We start from the raw sequence: 19664 nt of genomic DNA, 5'->3' as shown, positions 1-19664 counted from the left end.
GCAGCTAGCATAGTTCTTAGCAAGTAGTAAGAACTTAAGAAGTACTTTTTCTTTCATTCATTTATTCATTAATTTTAAAAGCCTTAGCAAGGGACTGAAATCTAAACACATAGAAGCAAAGATAATTGCTTAATTCATACATTGAAATATAGGCTAGTTTAAAAATTAAGTCATTCAAGTCAAGGAAGGAAAAATACAGGACCCCCTTTTTTTTTTCCCTTTGCCTTCACATGAATAATTCAAAGAAATAGGAAAGACTCGTATGGATGGAGATAGCATGAAGTAAACAAAGTACAGAAGAAATGGGCCTCCTTTTCCTTAGAGAAGGGGAAAGGGAGAATAGAGGAGTGGAATGTTGAATGCGTTCTTCTATGCAGTCAAGGCTATCAACGTGTCATTTGGAAATTACTGTGATTTAAAAACAACAGGCATCAGGGCAGATAGGTGGTGCAGTGGATGGAGCACTGGTTCTAGAGTTAGGAGGACCTGAGTTCAAATGTGGCGTTAGACACAGGCTCTGTGACCCTGGGCAAGTCACTTAACCCCAATTGCCTCCTAAAAGTAAATAAATAAAAACAAAAAACATCAGTAAAAATTTTTAAAAAGCAATGACTTTAAAGAGAGAAGAAGTAAACATATAGTCTGACCAGCACAGAATGCATATAGCAGGAGTAATACTTAGATTATATTTTTTGCCCATTTTTATATCTCTAGCACATAGCAGAATGCCTGGCACAGATTAAGTGTTTAATAAATGCTTGTTGACTGGGTATCTACCTGTTGTATGCCTTTCTTGATATTGATAATCAGAGCATCATTGAATAAAATCTATCTCTTTAGCAGCATTTGTTGTCTAAATATATGCACGGGAGAGTCTTTGGAAGAGAAACTTGAAGATTTTGTTTTGCTCTAATAAGTCACATACTGGTGGTGTTCTTGTTGTTGTAACCCAAAAACAGTAAACAGCAGAATCTTTCATTCTTCCAAATTTTCAGTCACTTGTGTGACTGATGATGTGTTCTGATATAGAAAATCCTTAATGAAAGCCTACCTGTTTACTTCCTAAATATTTATCAGGAATGCACTTCAATACCTGTGTAAATAATTTTAATGAAGATTTTATGGAAGATAGAAAGTAAGGTTGCTAAGTGCTGATGACTTAATTGCCTTTTTTTTTGGTAAGAACTTTTTAAAAGGGTTTTGGTATTTCTCCCCTTTTAATACCTTGGTGTTTCCAGAAGTGATTCATTTACAGATATTATTTCTTTTATTTTTGATTTGGTGCAAAATTTTTTCTGACTTTATCTTCAATGCCATTTGCAGTTCATAATAGCATATTGAAGACTGTGCTATTGATTTGAAATAGGCTGGTCCCACTGTCAGTGATGATGAAAATAGTTGTTTATAAAGGATAAACACTAGCAAGTCTTTTTCATTTTTCATCTGTTTGTTGTCCTCAGTTCAATTGCAGCCATAAATACTGTCAGGATGATTTGACTTAATTGGGTCTCATGCCAAGCTTCCTATAGAATTATTTTCTGCTTCACTAATCTTCACTGTTTTATGAGATGATACTGTTTATTCTCTGTTACCATCTTCCTCTGTAAAGTTTTGCAAAGAAAATTATATTTTAAATCAAGGTTGACCTTGGTAACATATCACCAATGTCAGTGATACCTGAGTTTTCTAAACTTTTTTTGCATGAGGATTTGGATATATGTCATATTTAAGTATTTTAGAGATTCTTGGAAATTTTCTTTGTAGTGTAATTTCAGTATTTAACATTCTTCAAAGGCAGTATAGTACTGTGCATAGAAAGCCAACTTCAAAGTCAAGAAAACCTGGGTTGAAGGCTTCTGACATATGTTGGCTCAGTGGTTCTACGTGTGTTGATTTACCTCTTGCTCTAAGTGTGCTATAGGCAAATCTCTGAGATTATAAATCACGCTGCCTGTATTGATAGAAGGGATTTCCACATTTGAAAGTTCCCCATACAAAATTAAATCATTAACTCAACCCTTATACAACTCTTCCTAATTATATACTGGCCTGTATATCGTTCATTAGTTTCAACTAGGTTGTAAGTTCCTTGAGGTCATGGACCATACATTATGCTTTTTCCCATTTGGTAGTACAGTGCTATTATGTCAATAAATACTTGGTGACAGTTCAAAAGTTATCTCCTGCCCCACAGAGTTGTAGAGAAATGATTTGTCTTCTGAGCGCAAATTACAAAGAATATACTTCCTGAGTGACTGACTTTGACCAATTTTTTTTTTTGCACTGTTTCAGTCTATGGCTCATCTGGAAGTCTTTTGTGCTCCTACCCATACATGATATCATATCTTTAAAACAACAGCAGCGGCAGCATCAACAACAACAAAGCGTAAATCCAAAGTACAAGTGTATCTACTACAAACACATTTATTTGAGATTGGATGTATCGTTTTCCTTATTAGCATCCTCTTTTCAAGTCTAGGAAAGAAAAATATAGGAGCATTGCTTAGGAAATAAAAGAGGTTGTCTTACCCATTTTGTAAAATATGCTTTACTTGGTATATGATTGTTCAAGTTGGTACTACAGAATTTATTTTCAAGTTTGATCCCTTCAATCCTTCAGGAATTCCTCTACTAACCCAACTTTGAGAAATTATCTTAAAACAAGAATTATTCTGTTTTTTAATCAGTTTTGTTTTCCCTTAAAATTTGTGCCATAATTTTTGTAAAGTCAATTATGTCATAATTGAAGAGAAAACCCAAGGTGGAAAAAAAGGAGTTCAGTGGAGGTGGTTATTTGACAATAAAAACATGTTTATTGGTAATTTTCTTTCAATAGCAGTTCACAAAGATAGAGAAAAATCATTAAACAAAGTTGACTATTTTCTACATTTTAAAAAAATACAGCTGGTCGTATACATTTTTGTCTCTTAGTTTCATTAAGTAAAGTTGGCTTCACATATCATTGTGAAACACAAAAACTGATAGTGGTAGAAAGGTACTTATTAGAATTTGTGTATGCTTAAATATTAGGATATTTTTTACATTCCTGATTTTAATCTTAGTTTTAATATACTTTAAATTTTTCTTCACCAATCTGTTTTATACATTTCTATGTATTAGTCATATGGTTTAGGAGTATTAAGAAAATAATTAAAATCTTTATGTTTGAGGTTTTTTATTTTTTGAATTTCCTTGTTTTTACTAAGATTAATCTTTAAACCACTTTTTTCTATTTGTTTTTCAGTCACGCAGCGTGGATAAGCAACATGCTGTAGTCAACTATGATGCCTCTGCAGATGAACACTTAGTAAAGGATTTGGGTAGTCTAAATGGGGTAAGTTAACAGTTGATCAAATGTGTTATTTTGTTATTTTATTTGTTCTTTGTTCTTTTTTAAAGGGCCCCAGATATCTCTTTTCTTCAAAAATCTAATATTCTTTAACTTGTTTTTCTCTTACACTAATACTGAAGACCATTTTTATCAGTGTTCTTCCTAAAATATGGTGCCTAGAAGTGAACACAACGCTATAAATGAAGAATAACCAGAATATACTAGTAACAGGGCTTGGACTGCATCCCTTCATGTAGCCTTAGATAGCATTAGCTTTCTGTTAACTCCATGAACCTCTAGGTCCTTTTCAGATGACCTGTTCTCTGACTGTACCTTCTCATCTTAGACTTGTAGGCCTTTTGGAATATTTACTCTGTTATATAGTGTGTTATCTATCTGCAACAGCTTTGTTAGTGAAGCATTTATTAAGCATTTAACTATGTGCCAGGAACTATTCTAAGTCCTGGAGATACAAAGAAATGTAAAAACATGGTTCTTGCCATCAAGGAGCTCATATTCGAATGGAGGGTAGTGTGTTGCATTGAATTGCAACACTTGAAATATTTTAACTTTTAATTCCATGTTACTTGGGAGTGGAATTACTACAGTAAACTAGGTTATTTTGTTAAAATATTTAAATACACGGAAATAGATTACGATAAAAGATATTATGCAGAGTGAGACACATAGTTAAATGGATGACCATTTGAGTTAGTGCATCAGTGTGGTATCTCCACCAACTGCAGGTGGACAATGAGCCCAGAGCTGAACATGAGGAGAGTAGGCTGGATTTTGAATGGGAAATTATGCAGTATTTGCATTGATCCCCTTCTTTCCTGAAACAAAAATCCATATTTTGGGGGGTTTTCAGTGAAAACTTTTATTGACAACAACGAACAAAAAAACAACCTTGACAATAACTAGTAATTTTTGCCATTTTCTTAGAATATTGTAATAAAAATAAAAATATTGCCAATTCCTAATGCAGCAATAGTTTTCCAAATATTTTCTATGAAGCAATACTTTAAGAAAATTATCAGAACTTCCAATTATCCAACACAGCAAACTGTTTTTCCCCCTCTTCCCTTTTGGTCAGTCTGGACAATAAGAAAAATTATATAAAAGGTTCAAAAAGTTGGTGACCCTGGATGTTCGATGCTGTCCTTCACTTTCTCAGCATCTTCATCTGTTTCTATACTGCTTGTCAGTACCTTTTCCCCATCACTCTTTTCATCATCTCTTTTAAGGGACTGATTCTGAAGTTGTAACACTCCTACTTTCTTGAATGGTCTTTGGTTCTCAAAGTCAAGAGGTTTATGCTTAACTTTGCATCTTGTTCCATTATCTTCTGGAGAATCAGGGCTTTTCTAGCATCAGAGTTAATTCACTCACTACATTGAGCTTATGGTCAGTGAAAAACCTATATTTTTAAAATCAGTATGTTATATGGCTATAAATCATGGATCACAGTCAATCAGTCCAGCATTTATTAAGCATCACCTTTGTGCTAGGCACTGGAGGTGTACCTACTTACCAGGAGCTCTATTGGAGGTGGGGGGGAGGGTAGGAGAACAACAGAGTTGTCCATGTTATACAGTGGGTGTGTATATATACTTGCATGTGTATGAATAAATACATGCATACACACATACATGCATGCATACATATGAGCTGAGTGGCTCAGTGGATATAGTGCTAGGCCTGCAGTCAGGAAGATTCATCTTCCTGACTTCAAATCTAGCCTCAGACACTTAGTAACTGGGTGACCCTGGGCAAGTCACTCACCCCATTTGCCCCAGTTTCCTCATCTATAAAATGAGCTGGAGGCGGAAATGGCAAACCCCTCCAATCTCTTTGTTAAGAAAACTCCAAATGGGGTCACAAAGAGTTGTACACAACTGAACAACAACAAATACATAAACGTTTCTGTGCGTGTACACACATATATAATAAATACAAAGTAGTTAAATACAACGTTGTTTGGGCAAGGAGGGTGCTAGCAGATTGGAAAGACTTCATGGAAAAGAACTTTGTCTTAAAGGAAGAAAGAGACTGAGGCACAGGTATAAGGAAGAGGGCATTTGTGCTACCTCCTACATAAACCTTTCCCTGATCCTCCTAGTTGCTAGTTCCCTTCCCTCTTCACACCGCCCCCCTACCCTTTACCTTGCATGTAACTTATATTTATTTAACACCATATAAAGTAGTTAAATGCATAGTAATTTGGAGAAAAGAGGCAATAATAGTTGGGGAGTTCAGGAAAGGCTTTATGCCTTTCTTAAAGAGAGGGTCTCCATAAATTGGAGGGTAAAGGCACAAGTGCATTCCCGGTATGGGGCCCCCTGCGAAGGGATAGAGAAGTGTCATGTGTGAGGAAGAGAAAACAGGCCAATTTGACTGGATCATAAAATGCAAGAAAAGAGAGAGTAATATCTGATCATATTAGAAAGACAAGTTGAGGCCAGATGGTGTACATTAGAGTTTTAAAGGTCAACAGAAAAGTTTGTATTTGATCAGAGAGACAATAGAAGTCGACTGGATTTGATTTAGTGGGGGATTCACGTGGTGAATTTGGGGAAAATTACTTTGGTAGCAGTGTGTAGGACTAGAGTAAGGAGAGACTAGTGTTTGACTCAGGAAACCCAAATAGGAGGGTGTTGTAGTAACCTAGGTGAAGTCTGGAAAGCAATTTGGAACTATGCCAGAAAGTTTTTAAACTCTGCATAACTTTTGACCACCTATAACCACTACAAGCCCCATGCCCTAAAGAATTCAAAGAAAGAGGAAAAGGATTTATTTATACAAAGTTATTTGTAGCAACTTTTTTATAGGAAACAGAAACTGGAAACTAAGGCAGGAAGAGAATGGCTAAACAGATTATGGTATGTGAAAGTGATAGAATATTATTATCTCATAAGAAATGACGAAATAAACAGTTTGAGAAGAAACTGGAAACGTCTTGGTGAACTAATGCAAAGTGAAGTGATCTGAATTACAGAACTAAGAGAACAATTTGTACAATGACAACAACAGAAAGAAAAACAACCTTGAAAGACTTTAGAAATATAATCAGTGTGATGATAAACTACCAGTCCAGAGAACTGAAAATTTTATATGTATACACATATATGTATTTTATATATATATATATATATACATATATGTATTTTATGTATTATATACACATATTATTATATGTGTATTATATATACATATGTGTATTTTTATATATACATATATGTGTATATATCTACATATATATACACATATATATCATCATCCATATATATATATATATATATCATCCACCTCCTGCCCCAGCGGTGAATGACTTAAAATGCAGAATAATACATATGTTTGTGTTTTTTGATGTGACTTATGTGGAAATTTGTTTTGCTGGATTGTACATTTTTAATGCATTTTCTTTTTCTATTTTTTCTTCTCTAATTGTTCAATGGAGGGAGCAGTAGTTAAATTATCTAGGTAACAGTTGATGAAGGTTTGAAGTAAGATGAAAGATATGTGATCACGGTACTCTGGTGAAAATAAACACATTAAATTTCTTGCAACTGATTGTGTGGTGGGGTGAGGAAGAGTGTGGAATCTCAGATAAGACAAGGTAGAAACCAGGGAAAATAGAAGGACAGTGGTGCCCTTTATAAAAATGGGGATGTTTGAAAAAGTGGAGGATTTGAGGGGGACAATATAATGAGTTTATTTGGGGACATCTTGAATTTTAAATGTATCTGGGGTATCCAATTTGAGATAGAAATTTAGGAGTTATTTGAGTAAAGATGACAGTTAAATCCATAGTAGCTTAGGAGATTACCAAGAGAAAAATTATAGAAGTCAGACATTTAACAAATAGTATATGTTTAACAACGTGCCAGGAAATGCACCAAAAAAAACCCCAAGTAAATGTAACAAAATTATAATGATAAAGCAGTGTGTATAAGAAGAACCTCAACCTACCCTTTGGGGGAGGTGGGAGACCAACAGGTTTACACGCTATACATGTTTTCGGACTTTCTTAATGTATTGATCAGTTATGCTCATTTTTTTTTCCTCTCTAAGAAACAAAGGCATTTGTCATATGAAGTAGCAAGGAGAGAGAGGGATTCATGCAATGCTGTGGTGATGTAAGAAACAGAAAACATCAATAAAAGTATTTTTAAAAACTATGCCAGGAACTGATTGATATAAAAGAAAGCAAAAACGTGGTTCCTCCACTGAAGAAGCTCATATTCTAATGGGAGAGAGGAAAGACAAAAGTCAAAAATATGTACATGTAAGATATATATAGAGTAGGTAGAATTTAATCTCCTAGTGAAGGCACTTTACAGCAAGGTGTGAGGGAGACTCAGAAAGGCCTCTTATGGAAGGTGGAATATATAGTACTTTGTTATGTAAATATAGGCTAATGATCAGTATTATTTCTGTTTGGGGGTGAGCACAGTCATCATTTTGTCTTAGACTATAAATTCTTATAATGTCATGTATATTTTACCATACTGAATACATTTCAGTCACCCCCAGTATGTATTTCTACCTTTTCCCTCTTCATAACTTATTTGAGGCTTCTAAAGGTGTACAGTAGGTAAGAATGTTGGACTTGGAGTCAGAAAGACCTGAGTTTAAATTTTAACTGAGAAACTTACTAGTTGTGTTCCTGGGCAAGTCACTTAACCTCTTGCATTGACAGTTTCATCATCTATAAAATGGGGGTAATAATCATGTCAACATAATAGAGTTATTGTGAGGATCAAATGAGATAATATGTATAAAGTGCTTTGCAGATTTTAAAGCACTATATAAATGCTGGCCGCTGTTGTTAATTTGCAACTTCTGGAAATGTTTCCAGGTCCTTTTACTAATGAATTATTCTGCTTCTTTGGTCATTCCTAATATGGTAATGTCATTATGAAGCTTTAGCAGTAGCCTCCCCAATAATGGGGAAGACTTTTTTGTAACGTGGAATTCTCAACTAGAAGACTGTTATAATATGACTAATGGATATATCTTCTCCTGTTCATATTATCAGCTTTTCAGCATCCAATATTAACTTTGTACTAGTTTTGCATCAACTTTACAAAAGATGAAGTAATTACTCTGAATAAAACTTAATATCCATTTTCTCTCCTTTTGTTCCCTTTTAGACTTTTGTGAATGATGTAAGGATTCCAGAGCAGACTTATATCACCTTGAAACTTGAGGATAAACTAAGATTTGGATATGATATCCTTACCAAACATGATTTGTACAGTTTTTACCAACTTTTCTTTCTAAGCTTCATTGTATTCATTCATTTCTTAATTATTAAATTTATTTAAACTTTATGGTTGTAATTGAATATTGTCTTTTAATATATTTACAATGTGTATTAGAAAAACAGTATTTCCTAGTATTCTCCTTCCCACAGTAGAATGGATGATTAAAAAACCTTTTGTCACCTTCTGGTTTTATAAAAATGACCCAGGGAGAAGCAGTGAAATTAACTTTTGATGTTCACTATTTTTATGCTTTCTTATAGAATATTCTTTTGTAATCCTATTGCATGTGAATATATGGGGATTCCTCACCTTCACCAGCCCTGGAAATACTGACAGGTGAATGATGTCTCAATGCCAGCCATCAGCTTCCTGATAGAGAGTTGTGTCTAAGCACCACTTACTTATCCTTATCCATGATCTGACTTAGTTTAACTGCATTTTCTTCAAACTCCACAACATCCCTATGTCTCTGAGGTGGGGGGGACAAAAGCCCAGTAAAGTCAGTATCTTAAGATTCTTTTGTTCAGAGTGGAATCTAAGAACTGAATAGGATAAGTACTGCATTCTGCTATAAAATACAGAATAAGGATTTGGTAGGGGAAAGAATAAAAACATGATAGGTTGAAGAAGAATGAAAATACTTTTTTTCCATAAGTGGCAAATAAGCTGTGGAAAAAATTTAATTCTCTTTCCACTTTGAGTGTAGCTATTCCATATTATACTTAATAACATTCTACTTCAAGATATTTAAATTCCTGAATTATTTCTTTCTTCTTACTGTAAGTATTGAAGTAATATATTATTATACAATTGAACTTAAATGTGTTGAACAATGCTAGTTTGATAGAATATTAAGATCCTATAAAAATATTCACTTAAGTGAGATATTTAATGCTCAGAAGGAGTGAAAAATAACTGAAAATAAACATTTTCCGAAAGATGAAATAGTTTTAGAATGGTTTGTAAATTTAAATTAATTTTCCTATGAAATTGATATTTTAATTTATGGTAAACAGTTATAAATTTATATTACATCCTTAATAAAACCTTTTATATTGCGAATTCAAAGAAATGTAGGAAATAAGATGGAACTATTAAGTATGAAATGTTTTAGAATATTAAAAACAAAAACTTCATATTCATTCACATGATTCAGAATAAGCTATAATCCTTGACTAAATAATTTTCTAGTGGTAGAGTTCTCACCCAAAAAGGAACTCTGAATGCCTTTTCAGTTTGTTTAGGTTATATGCAATTTTCTTAACCTCTGATATTTAAAGTATATTAGATAATTTAAAGTGATCTTTTAAATTAAAAATCAGTACATGTAAAATGTATCATGTTTTAAAAATGAGAAACTAAGAAGCAATTCACATTGCCATTGAAATCTGTAAACTTCCTTTTGAGATGTTTAATATGTCTTATCCCTTTTTATGATATTATTTCCACCTGTCGTTTTCCATAAAATGTCAGGCAACTATTATCACCATTTTGTAGATAGACAAATACAAAGGATATTTTCAAGGTTATGTCATCAAAGGCAAAAGCAGTATTATAATTCAGATGTTCTGATTTAGAGGTTGGGCAGTCCTTTTTCTGTAACCTTATGCATGTAAGTTAAATAAGGTGACAATATTTACATCCTCCTTTTCCAGTCTTAAGCCAATCAGTTGTACCACGTTTGGTTCTAACTGTTGCTGCTTGGCCCATGTACAGGTTCCTCAGGGGACAGGTAAGATGATCTGGTCCTCTCTTCTCTTTGAAGACTTGCCACATTTTGTTGTGATCCACATTATCAAAGGCTTTAGTGTAGTCAGTGAAGCAGAAGTAGAGGTTTTTCTGACTCCCTTGTTTTTTCCATAGTCCAGCTAATGTTGACAATTTGGTCTCTAGTTCCTCTGTCTCTTTGAAAATCAGCCTGCTCTTCTGGTAATTCTCAGTTCACATTTTGCTGAAGCCTAGCTTGCAGAATCTTCAGCATAACTTTGCTGGTATGTGAAATTAACACAATTATTCAGTAATTTGAACTTTCTGTGGCATTGACCTTTGTTAGTGTTGGGATGTAAACTGATCTTTTCCAATCCATTGGCCACTGTTTTAAATTTGCTGGCATATTGAGTGCATCTCTTTAACACTATCATTTTTTAGGACTTTAAATAGCTCAGCTAGAATTCCATCTCTTTCACTAGTCTTATTTGTTAGCAGTGCTTCCTAAGGCCCATTTGACTTCATTTTCCAGGATATCTGGCTTTAGATCAGTAACCACACCTTCATGGTTATCAGTGATGTTAAGATCCTTCTTGTATAGTGAGTGCTTCTGTGTATTCTTGCCACCTCTTCTTAATATCTTCTACTTCTGTTAAGTCCCAACAATTTTTGTCTTTTATCATGCCTATTTTTGCATGAAATATTCCCTTGATATCTCTAATTTTCTTGAAGAGAGCTCTTGTCTTTGCATTCTATTGTTTTTTTTTTTTTTGCACTGCTTATTTAAAAAAAAAACCTTATCTCTCCTTGCTATTCTCTAGAATATAGTATCTGGCAAATAGTAGGGGACAAATAAATGGTAGTTGAATGATCAGTTACTTCTAGTTCTGTCTTCTGGGACCAAACTCTTTCTACAAAATACTTGCACGTGCTTATTATGCACCCCCCCACACACACACACTTTAGTTTTCTTTTCACATGCTAAAACTTCCTAGTCACTCAATACTCCAAAGACAGATTTTTGAGGCCTTTCACCATCTTGTCTGCACTCACGGATGATCTCCAGCTTATGTGTCCTTAAAATGTCATGCCCATAACTAAACATAGTTCTCTAGTCACAGTTTGGCTTAGGCAAAGTACAATATGTCTGTCACCTCCCTAGTTTTAATACTGCACTTCTCTTAAATGTAACTTGTGGTAGAATTAGTTTTCTTAGCTGCCGTAGCATGTTGTTGATTCATTGGCTTATACAGTTCTTTGAAACTTCCGTTATATTAATTCATACAAGGAGAACAGAGACAGAGGCAGTAAAGAGAAGTTAAAACAATGTTAGTGTGCCAACACCTTCACATGAGGTAACTATAGCATGACCAGTTGTTAAGAAGTCTTTGTGATCACTATTTTTCCCTTTAATAATATGTTCTTGACTTTTCCAGGAATTGAAGTCAAGTTTACTCTGCTATAGTGTTGGCAGAATACATTTTCTTTCCTTTTTTTTGGAAAATCAAGACATTTTTCTTTCTCTAATCCTGTAGCACTTCTCCTATGCCTTTTATTTTCCCTCAGTGATTCTGTAAGTATATGCAGAGCTGCTTTCATAGGTGTGATACAGTTCTTCTGAACTTGTTGACTGGAACTTATCAAGGGCAACTGGATGCTTTCTTGTTATTTTATTTTGTGTTTCATTTTAGCCATTTTTGTTTTGTTGTTCTTTTCCCTGTAAGAAAACAATAGCAAAATAAGAGTTGAATAGCTTTATCTTCTTTGTGTTGTTTTATTATCATTGTCTGATCTACCTAAGCAACAATCCTATTGTTTCCCTAGTATAACATTCATTAAAATTTTTTTATCAGTCTCTCCTTTTTGTGCATTCCTACTAGCACAAGACGATGTCTCAGTTATGTATTTCCCCTCATTACTTGCTCTCGCATCTTTTATACATAACCTTTTTAAAAAACAACCTTAGCTGATGAGTCCCTTGTATATCCACATAGGTTTCTTTTCTCCTCATCCAGTTTGTTTTTCTTTGTGTTTTCAAATTTTCTTTCTTTTCAGTTTTCCATCCCTCCTGGTCTAACCTCCTATATAGAATTTTTAGTTCATCAGATTCTAGCTTTCCTTTCTGAGAATGCTTTTTTTCTTTGAAAATCTAGTGTTCAAGTCAGAGTATGCCTGGCTTTTCTCATGCATCACAAATTTTATAATGGATTGCTCACTCACAGTAGTCGATCATTTCTATTCTAGCAATAAATCCCCTCTCGTTGGCGAGACAAGTCCTAGAGCAATAATCTCTTTGTTGATTCCTGGACCTTTTGTGGTAGAAAATCACCATTAGGACATCCAAGAAATTGTTAGCTGTCCTGCTTTAGAGAGATAGAGATCTAGCAGAAGGACAGATAATTGGAATCTATCACAACTATATGGTACCTCGATGCCTGACTTGTGATCTGTTTTCTGAAATGCCTCATCTATTTCTCCTTTCTGTCTTGGCTGTATACACTGATGACAGTGTCGTTTTTATTGCTCCTTCCATTAGTCTTCACCGAAACGCTCTCTACCAAGTATCTGTTTGTTCATGATGACGTGGCATTGGAAAGAATTTGAGGGAGTTTGTGTCATGGTTAGGAATTTGGCATAGAAACACAGAAATAAAAGGTAAGGATAAAAAGGAAGCTTTCTGGATAAAAAAAGATTAAATAATGCTCTTGAAGAAGAAGTAGCTGGTGGAATTTCCAGTCAATTACTGCTGGGTAATGAAAGGCCTACTAAGAATAGTTTCAGTATAGGGGAATGATTCAAGCTATATTTGTAGGATGATGAATTCTTAAGCTATGATCCAGTAAATTTAGAATTGTCTGTCAGTTGGAAGGAAGGAAGGAATTATCACCCATTATTTGCCAACATCCCTAGGAGGTATATGCAATCAGCATCCCCACTTTATAGCTGAGGAAACTGAGAAAGAGGTTAAGTGACTTAGGTGTCTAAGACCAGATCTGAATACACATCTTCCTGAATCCAGGCACAGTGCTTCATCTGCCGTGCCACCTAGCCTCCCAGGTTGATATCAGTTTGTTGCTTGTTTACTCTTAGATGGCTATCACATAGCTATAGTCTTTTCTGGGAAGTCTATGGAATGTAGGTGGTGTATGATTGTGGCTGCTCTAGAAAGGCCCAATGATTCTCCTCTCTCATCCCAGAGGCTGATAAAACAATGCAGAGGTTTAAAGTAGAAGATAGAGAAGCCCCTTAACCAAAAAAAAAAAAAAAAAAGAAAGAAAGAAAGAAAAAAGAAAAGAAAAGAGACAATTTTAATAGAGAACTGTAAGAGTTCTATATTTTTCCTTGAAGACATTGGCCCAATGATTGTAGTGAAAATGACCAAGCCAGCATCATGCATCATCAGGAAAAATATTAAAAACAAGATGAAATTATCCTATCCTTGTACAAAATCATGATGTGTATGTGCATGGTGCATTGGAAAAATCCATTGTGTTTTTACTTGCCATTCATTCAACTCACAGCAGAGATTTCTGTCTACAGAATAAACAAAAAGAAAGCTAAAAATTTAAACGTCAAAGAGCTCTTTTTATCTTAAAAGGAGTGACAAAAATTTTGACTTTGTTAAGATGAATTGTGAAAGATATGGAAAAATTAGCATGTTATTTACATGTCAATTCTAGATGTAGGAAACAACCTTTGAAACAAAGAAAGATAGATCAAATAAAGGAAAAAAGACAAAATATGTTGTAACCTTGATTTCTTAGCTTAAGAGATATAGAATGAAAAATAGAAATTTGTGCAGGAGGACTTAGAAAAATAGTAAGATTCTAGCTTCATAATGAATTATAAATAGGAAACCAAAATGTTTTGAGATTGACGTGTAATTTAAATATATTTAATCACAAATCTTTCTGTGATGCTACAAAAAATTAATTGAATAATAATGAGTTGAATGGACTATGGGTATTATTTTGTGGCAGTTTTTAGGTTCTTAAGAAAAGGCTATTTCAGTGGAATGTAAGCTTTGGTAGAGTCTATCAGGCTTTATTTTGAGAATGATTCCACTAGATTGGCTACTGCATAGAGGGTGGAAAGTTTTTCAGCCACAGCAACTCTTGAAGATTTTTATCAAGAGAAGTTGTGAGCTGGATATTTGCAGACAAAATTGCATTTCCTTACTGTATTGTCTCATTTCTTCTAGTGAACCAGCGATGGCCCGCTTAACATTTCCCTGCAGTGCTACAACTAGTTATAATTTATCACCACTTGGTTTTTATTGCAGAGGAAGCTAAATAGAACTCCTGGGAATTCTGACCCTCTAACCCTAGAATCTGTGACTACTTTAGGAATGTACTCTGAGAGTATAGGTTAGGATGATTCATATTAGACCATAAATTTTAGGTTACCCCAGATATCTGCTTTTAAGCCAGACCCTTTTGAAAATTCTTGTGGACATGTAAGTGGGTAGATTAGTTCCAGCTCTTCCATTTTCTTAATGTGTTCTAAATCTTTCGAAGGGTGGTGAGGGCTTGGACCCTCATGATACTTTCCTCTTAAGTTTCCCCTAGCCTACAAAACTTCTCTAGTCTAAAGAGTAGGGCTAGTAATTCAATTGAAAGTTGAAAACCTCTCCACCTGGTACTTCCAGAAGGCAAACAAGAGTTGACAAAACTTGTAATCATGTCCCAAGAAAATAAGTATTTACATTTTTAAAATTAAAATTCAGAATAAGTTTTATAATGAATGAATTGAATTGTTTCATGAAAATGGGGCTATTTTATCTTTCATTTTATCTTTGCTCTTTAGAGATGGAAGTGTTATTTCTCCATTTATACTTAGTTTTCCCATATATTAACTGAAGTTTTTATTTTTAAAATTAGCATTATATGAGGTAGTCTCGTGTAATAGGAAAAGACTAGGAGAACTGCATTCCATTCCTTCTCTAACTGGCAATTTGACCTTGGGAAAAAGCTAACTGGTATGGGACCCAGTTTCCTCATCTGTAAATCTTTATTTCTAACGTGCATACTTTACAAAAGGACTATGTATTACTGAGTCACATAAGTAGGACATAGATGTCCATATAGTGAGGAAAATGGGTCTCTTTTGATACCAAAGGTGTTGTTCTTTTAAATAGTAGATGCAGTTATTAAATCAGATGCTTAATTTTGATAAATTTATAATATGTTTGTGGTTAACCTCTTATGCCTTTAGTTGAAATTCTGGCTCAGAGTAGTTCTTGTGAGGACTTTAATTATAGCATTTCTTATACCCCTGCAATTTGTTTGGTTCAGTGATCTTTACTTTGATCGAGACTAGTGAGTAATAGAATTTCATCTGGATGCACTGTTCAGTAATCACTAATGAGATACTTCTTTTTACATTGACATGATCAGATAGCAATCTGATTTGAGCCAGATGCTTTGATTTCATTGCTTGCCAATACTGGCTTCAGTGAAGACTGAATAATTCCTTTATGAGCTTCTAGAACTGTCTAGGTACTTGGGTAAAATCAGATTATGATGGTAAATGTTCAAAAATCCTTGTTGCATTTTTCCTAAAATATTTGATATTAAAAGGAATATATAATGCTTTGCATTGTTCCAGTTGTTAAAGTTGCCTAAGTTGTTCATTATTTGGGATCATTTTAAATAACTGCCAGAATTTTCAACTCTATCTTTCCTTAGCCCAGTGTACATACTAATCTTTTTACTGTAGTACGAGGTGAAATGAGAGTCCCTGAGGAAGCCCTTAAGGTAAAAGTTTTGATTTTTCTTTTTCTTTTTTTTTTTAAAGTACATTTAGTTGATTTTACTCACAAGTGTTTCTTTTCCATGTTTAAATGCTCCATAGCATGAGAAGTTTTCAAGTCAACTTCAGTTATCCCAGAAATCGTCAGAAGCAGAATTATCAAAATCAGCAAGCTCCAAAAGTGTAGAATCAAAAATGGCAGATGCTGCTACAGAGGTGCAACATAAAGCTACAGAAACATTAAAGTCTGAAGAAAAATCCGTGGGTAAGTTAACAACTTGGGAAAGTATTATATTCGTTTTCATAATTTCAAACCAATTGTATTGTTTCTTTTGAAAAGTCATGCTTCAATCCTGAATATTGGCTGCATACACTAGCATTATAAAGCTATAATTATTATGTTTATATTTACATAATAAATAATATACTTTATTATTATATAATTTAGTTAAATAATTTATTATTGTAAAACAGTTACTATGTTTTATGGTATGGATTATTTCAGTATTTGGTTTTGCCCATGCAGATTTTAGTTCCTTAAAGCTTGTATTTGTATCTTATGTTTTCAAAGTGCTTTTACATAAATTATTTTTATTGGTTTCATCCTTTGAGTTGGTCAGCATTATTAAAAAGGATTATATAACCTCAAATAGGTATGTATGTTCTAGTTTTTCCATTTACCCAACTTATTTCAACTCTTTTTAAGGGAGAGGGCTTGGACCTTAATGGGACTTTCCCTTCAAGTTTCCCCTTATCTGAGAAACTTCCTGGTTCTAAAGAATTTCTCTAGTTATTTAGATAAAGGCTGAAAACCTCTCCAGTTGGTATTTCTAGGAGACACACAAGTCAACAACATAATCTGACACCTGTTCAAGTTCTTGTACAGAAAAATACGTATGTAGATAGCTATGTAGTATGTTGAAATATCTAGGGATATATTTTAAAGATATTTTCATGACCTCTTACCCCAATATGTTTTTCTTCTAAAATAATAATGATAGTGACTTCTTTATGAGGTTGTAATCAGAGAATCAAAGACTATGTTAGTAGATTGGTGGACATCTCTAGCTATTTCCAAAAATGTATAAATTTTGACTTAGTTGTGCTCAAAATTTCATTTACCCTGTAGAGTTGAGATTTAGGTCCTTGGTATTGTTTAGTCGTTTCAGTCATGTCTAACTCTTCATGACCCCATTTGGGGTTTTGGCAGAGATATTGGAATGGTTTTCCATTTCCTTCTCCAGCTCATTTTATGGATGAGAAAACTAAGGTGAACAAGGTTAAGTGACTTGACCAGGGTCACATAGTAGTAAGTGTCTGAGTCTGCACTTGAACTTGGGTCTTCCTGACTGCAGGCCCAGTGCTCTATTCACTGCATCACCTACCTACTCTAATTACTTGGTACTTCAGCTTTAAAAATTGGCAAGGAAGTTGGTTGCTTTGTGCCAAAATTTTCCCATTTCTGTTTTTCATAAGTCATCATTCTTAGTGAAGCATTTCACAGCATTGCTGTTCTCACTTTTACCAGGATGACTTTTGCCTAGTTTCTCCTTATCAAGCCTTGACAGAGATTTTTACCTTTCTGATTTATTCCCTGTATGTTCCTTCATCTATTCTTCATCCTCCCACCCCTGTTCTGTGTTTGTAGACTCTGAGGGGCAAGGATGGATTTCTTGTAAGGAATGAGGGGGTATAGTCTATTAGTATTGTTTAGAGATGAATTGGCAGTTGAAAGAATTGATAAGTGAGCAAGCTAGAAGAAGTTAGGTATTTTGAAAAGCAGCTTTGCCTAGTTAAAAGTGCTTGATTGGGAGTCAAAAGACCTCTCAAATCCTACCTATGACATTTGTACAATCTGTGTGATGTTGGGCAAATCACATAATTTCCCAGGGTCTCTGTATCCTTAACTTTAAAATAAGATTCACTTAGATAATTCCCAAGATTCTTTCCAGCTCTAACATTATAAAACTTGACAAAATAAAATAAACCAAAGAATCCTAGAATTAGTTATAGAAAATTTTCTTCTAGCCTTGCCTTCCAGTATTACCTAGATCCTTAAATTGAATTATATGGAAGATGTTAGCTAGAGACAATTGTACTTTGTTAAGCTAAATGATATAATCAACACCTTAAATGGTTTGCCTAAGTTCATTGATCACACAGGATCACAAATTTAGAAGTGGAAGGGATCTTAGAGATAATCTAGTCCATCCAGTTTCCTCAATTTACACATGTGAAAATAGAGTGTTTTGTGAAATTTCCATTCCTAACTTTGTTGAGAGATATTCCTTTTAATACTTTTTATAGAAAGTTTATACTTTCTGGTGTGAAATGGAAACCATACCAAAATTATTTTTTCCTTTGTATTTTTTAAATTTCATTTTTATAGAAATTTTTTAAAAGAACCTTTAATATACCTATCATTTTATTTGGTTGAGGATGTTTGCATTAAAAGGTATTATACATATTTAATGATTCATATGACAAGACATACTAAACTAGTTATAGTAAGTGGTAAAAAGGAAATGTTGAAAAGGAAAATCTCTTTTAGTTAAAACTGAGGCTATTTGGAAGTTATTTTATTGAAATAGTATGCTAACCCTAGGATACAAAGAAAGGCAAAAAGTTCACAATCTAATGGGGGAGACAATATACAAACAACTATACACAATCTATGTAGAGGATAAGTTGGAAATTATGAAGAAAAGGAATGTACTGGGTCACAGAGTATGAAGGGTGAGGAATTTAAGGTATAGAAAGATGAAAATGTGGGTAGTAGGGCAAGTTATAAAAAACTTTAAATGCCAGAGGATTTTATATTTAATCCTGGAGATGATTGGGAGCCACTGGAGTTTATTAAGTGTGGGAGGTGACATCATCCCACCTACATTATCAGAAAATCATTTAGGTAGTGGATGGAAGATGGGTTGGAGTGCAGAGAGATCCATGTCAGGGAGATCAACCAGAAGTTTATTGTATTAGTCTGGGTGGTTAGAGGGGAGTTACTTATTAAAACATTGTCACCTTGATTCAGCTAAAATTGGCAGGCTAAAGTCTTTTTGTTGTAGCATCTCATCCATAAATAAGTCTCTTAAAAATACGCATAGGTTGTACTCAGATTAGCAGATGGTATTATTTAACTACATGCTAGTTTGAGAACAAGGAGAAAAAAATTTCCAAATATTTGACCATATTCACGTTAAATAAAGTCTGTTCAAAATAGGAAGCTATTAAATTTTATAATGCAGTTTAACTACTAGATCATAACTTGACTCTGACCTTAATAAGTAAAACAACCAAGCACTTGTAGTGTTCTACAGTAGGTTAGCTTTTATTTGATTTTTTTCCTTGTGTAGACAAAGGAGTTCAATTTCTTTCCTTTGAAATCTGTCTCTAGATCTTTCTGCTATGCCACGTGGTACTCCTTTGTATGGGCAGCCATCTTGGTGGGGTGATGATGAAGCTGATGAAGAAAATGCTTTCAAACAAGGTGGGAAACCTGAAGAAAAAATCAATGATACTGGAGCTTCAGGTAAAAGATCTCTATTTGTGCCACATTTTATGAATTTGGATATATCTTGTATGGTATTTAAAATGTAGAAATG

At 34.0% G+C, this 19664-nt stretch overlaps 1 protein-coding gene across 7 annotated transcripts in view; it reads left to right on the top strand.

Moving 5' to 3' along the window:
• Nucleotides 1-19664, top strand: part of LOC114049920 (centrosomal protein of 170 kDa-like) — a 172249-nt gene that overhangs the window by 65812 nt on the left and 86773 nt on the right. For all 7 annotated transcript variants that reach the window (XM_027871379.1, XM_027871374.1, XM_027871378.1 and 4 more), the window contains exons 3-7: nt 3245-3334; nt 8488-8566; nt 16006-16064; nt 16162-16324; nt 19457-19591. In XM_027871379.1, the coding sequence (XP_027727180.1) occupies nt 3245-3334; nt 8488-8566; nt 16006-16064; nt 16162-16324; nt 19457-19591 (526 nt within the window). The remainder of the gene's footprint in view (nt 1-3244; nt 3335-8487; nt 8567-16005; nt 16065-16161; nt 16325-19456; nt 19592-19664) is intronic.

The sequence above is a fragment of the Vombatus ursinus genome, unplaced genomic scaffold (genome assembly GCF_900497805.2).
Source record: "Vombatus ursinus unplaced genomic scaffold, bare-nosed wombat genome assembly UNPS02014798.1, whole genome shotgun sequence".
NCBI lineage: Eukaryota > Metazoa > Chordata > Mammalia > Diprotodontia > Vombatidae > Vombatus > Vombatus ursinus.
This window is presented reverse-complemented; position numbering and strand designations above follow the sequence as displayed.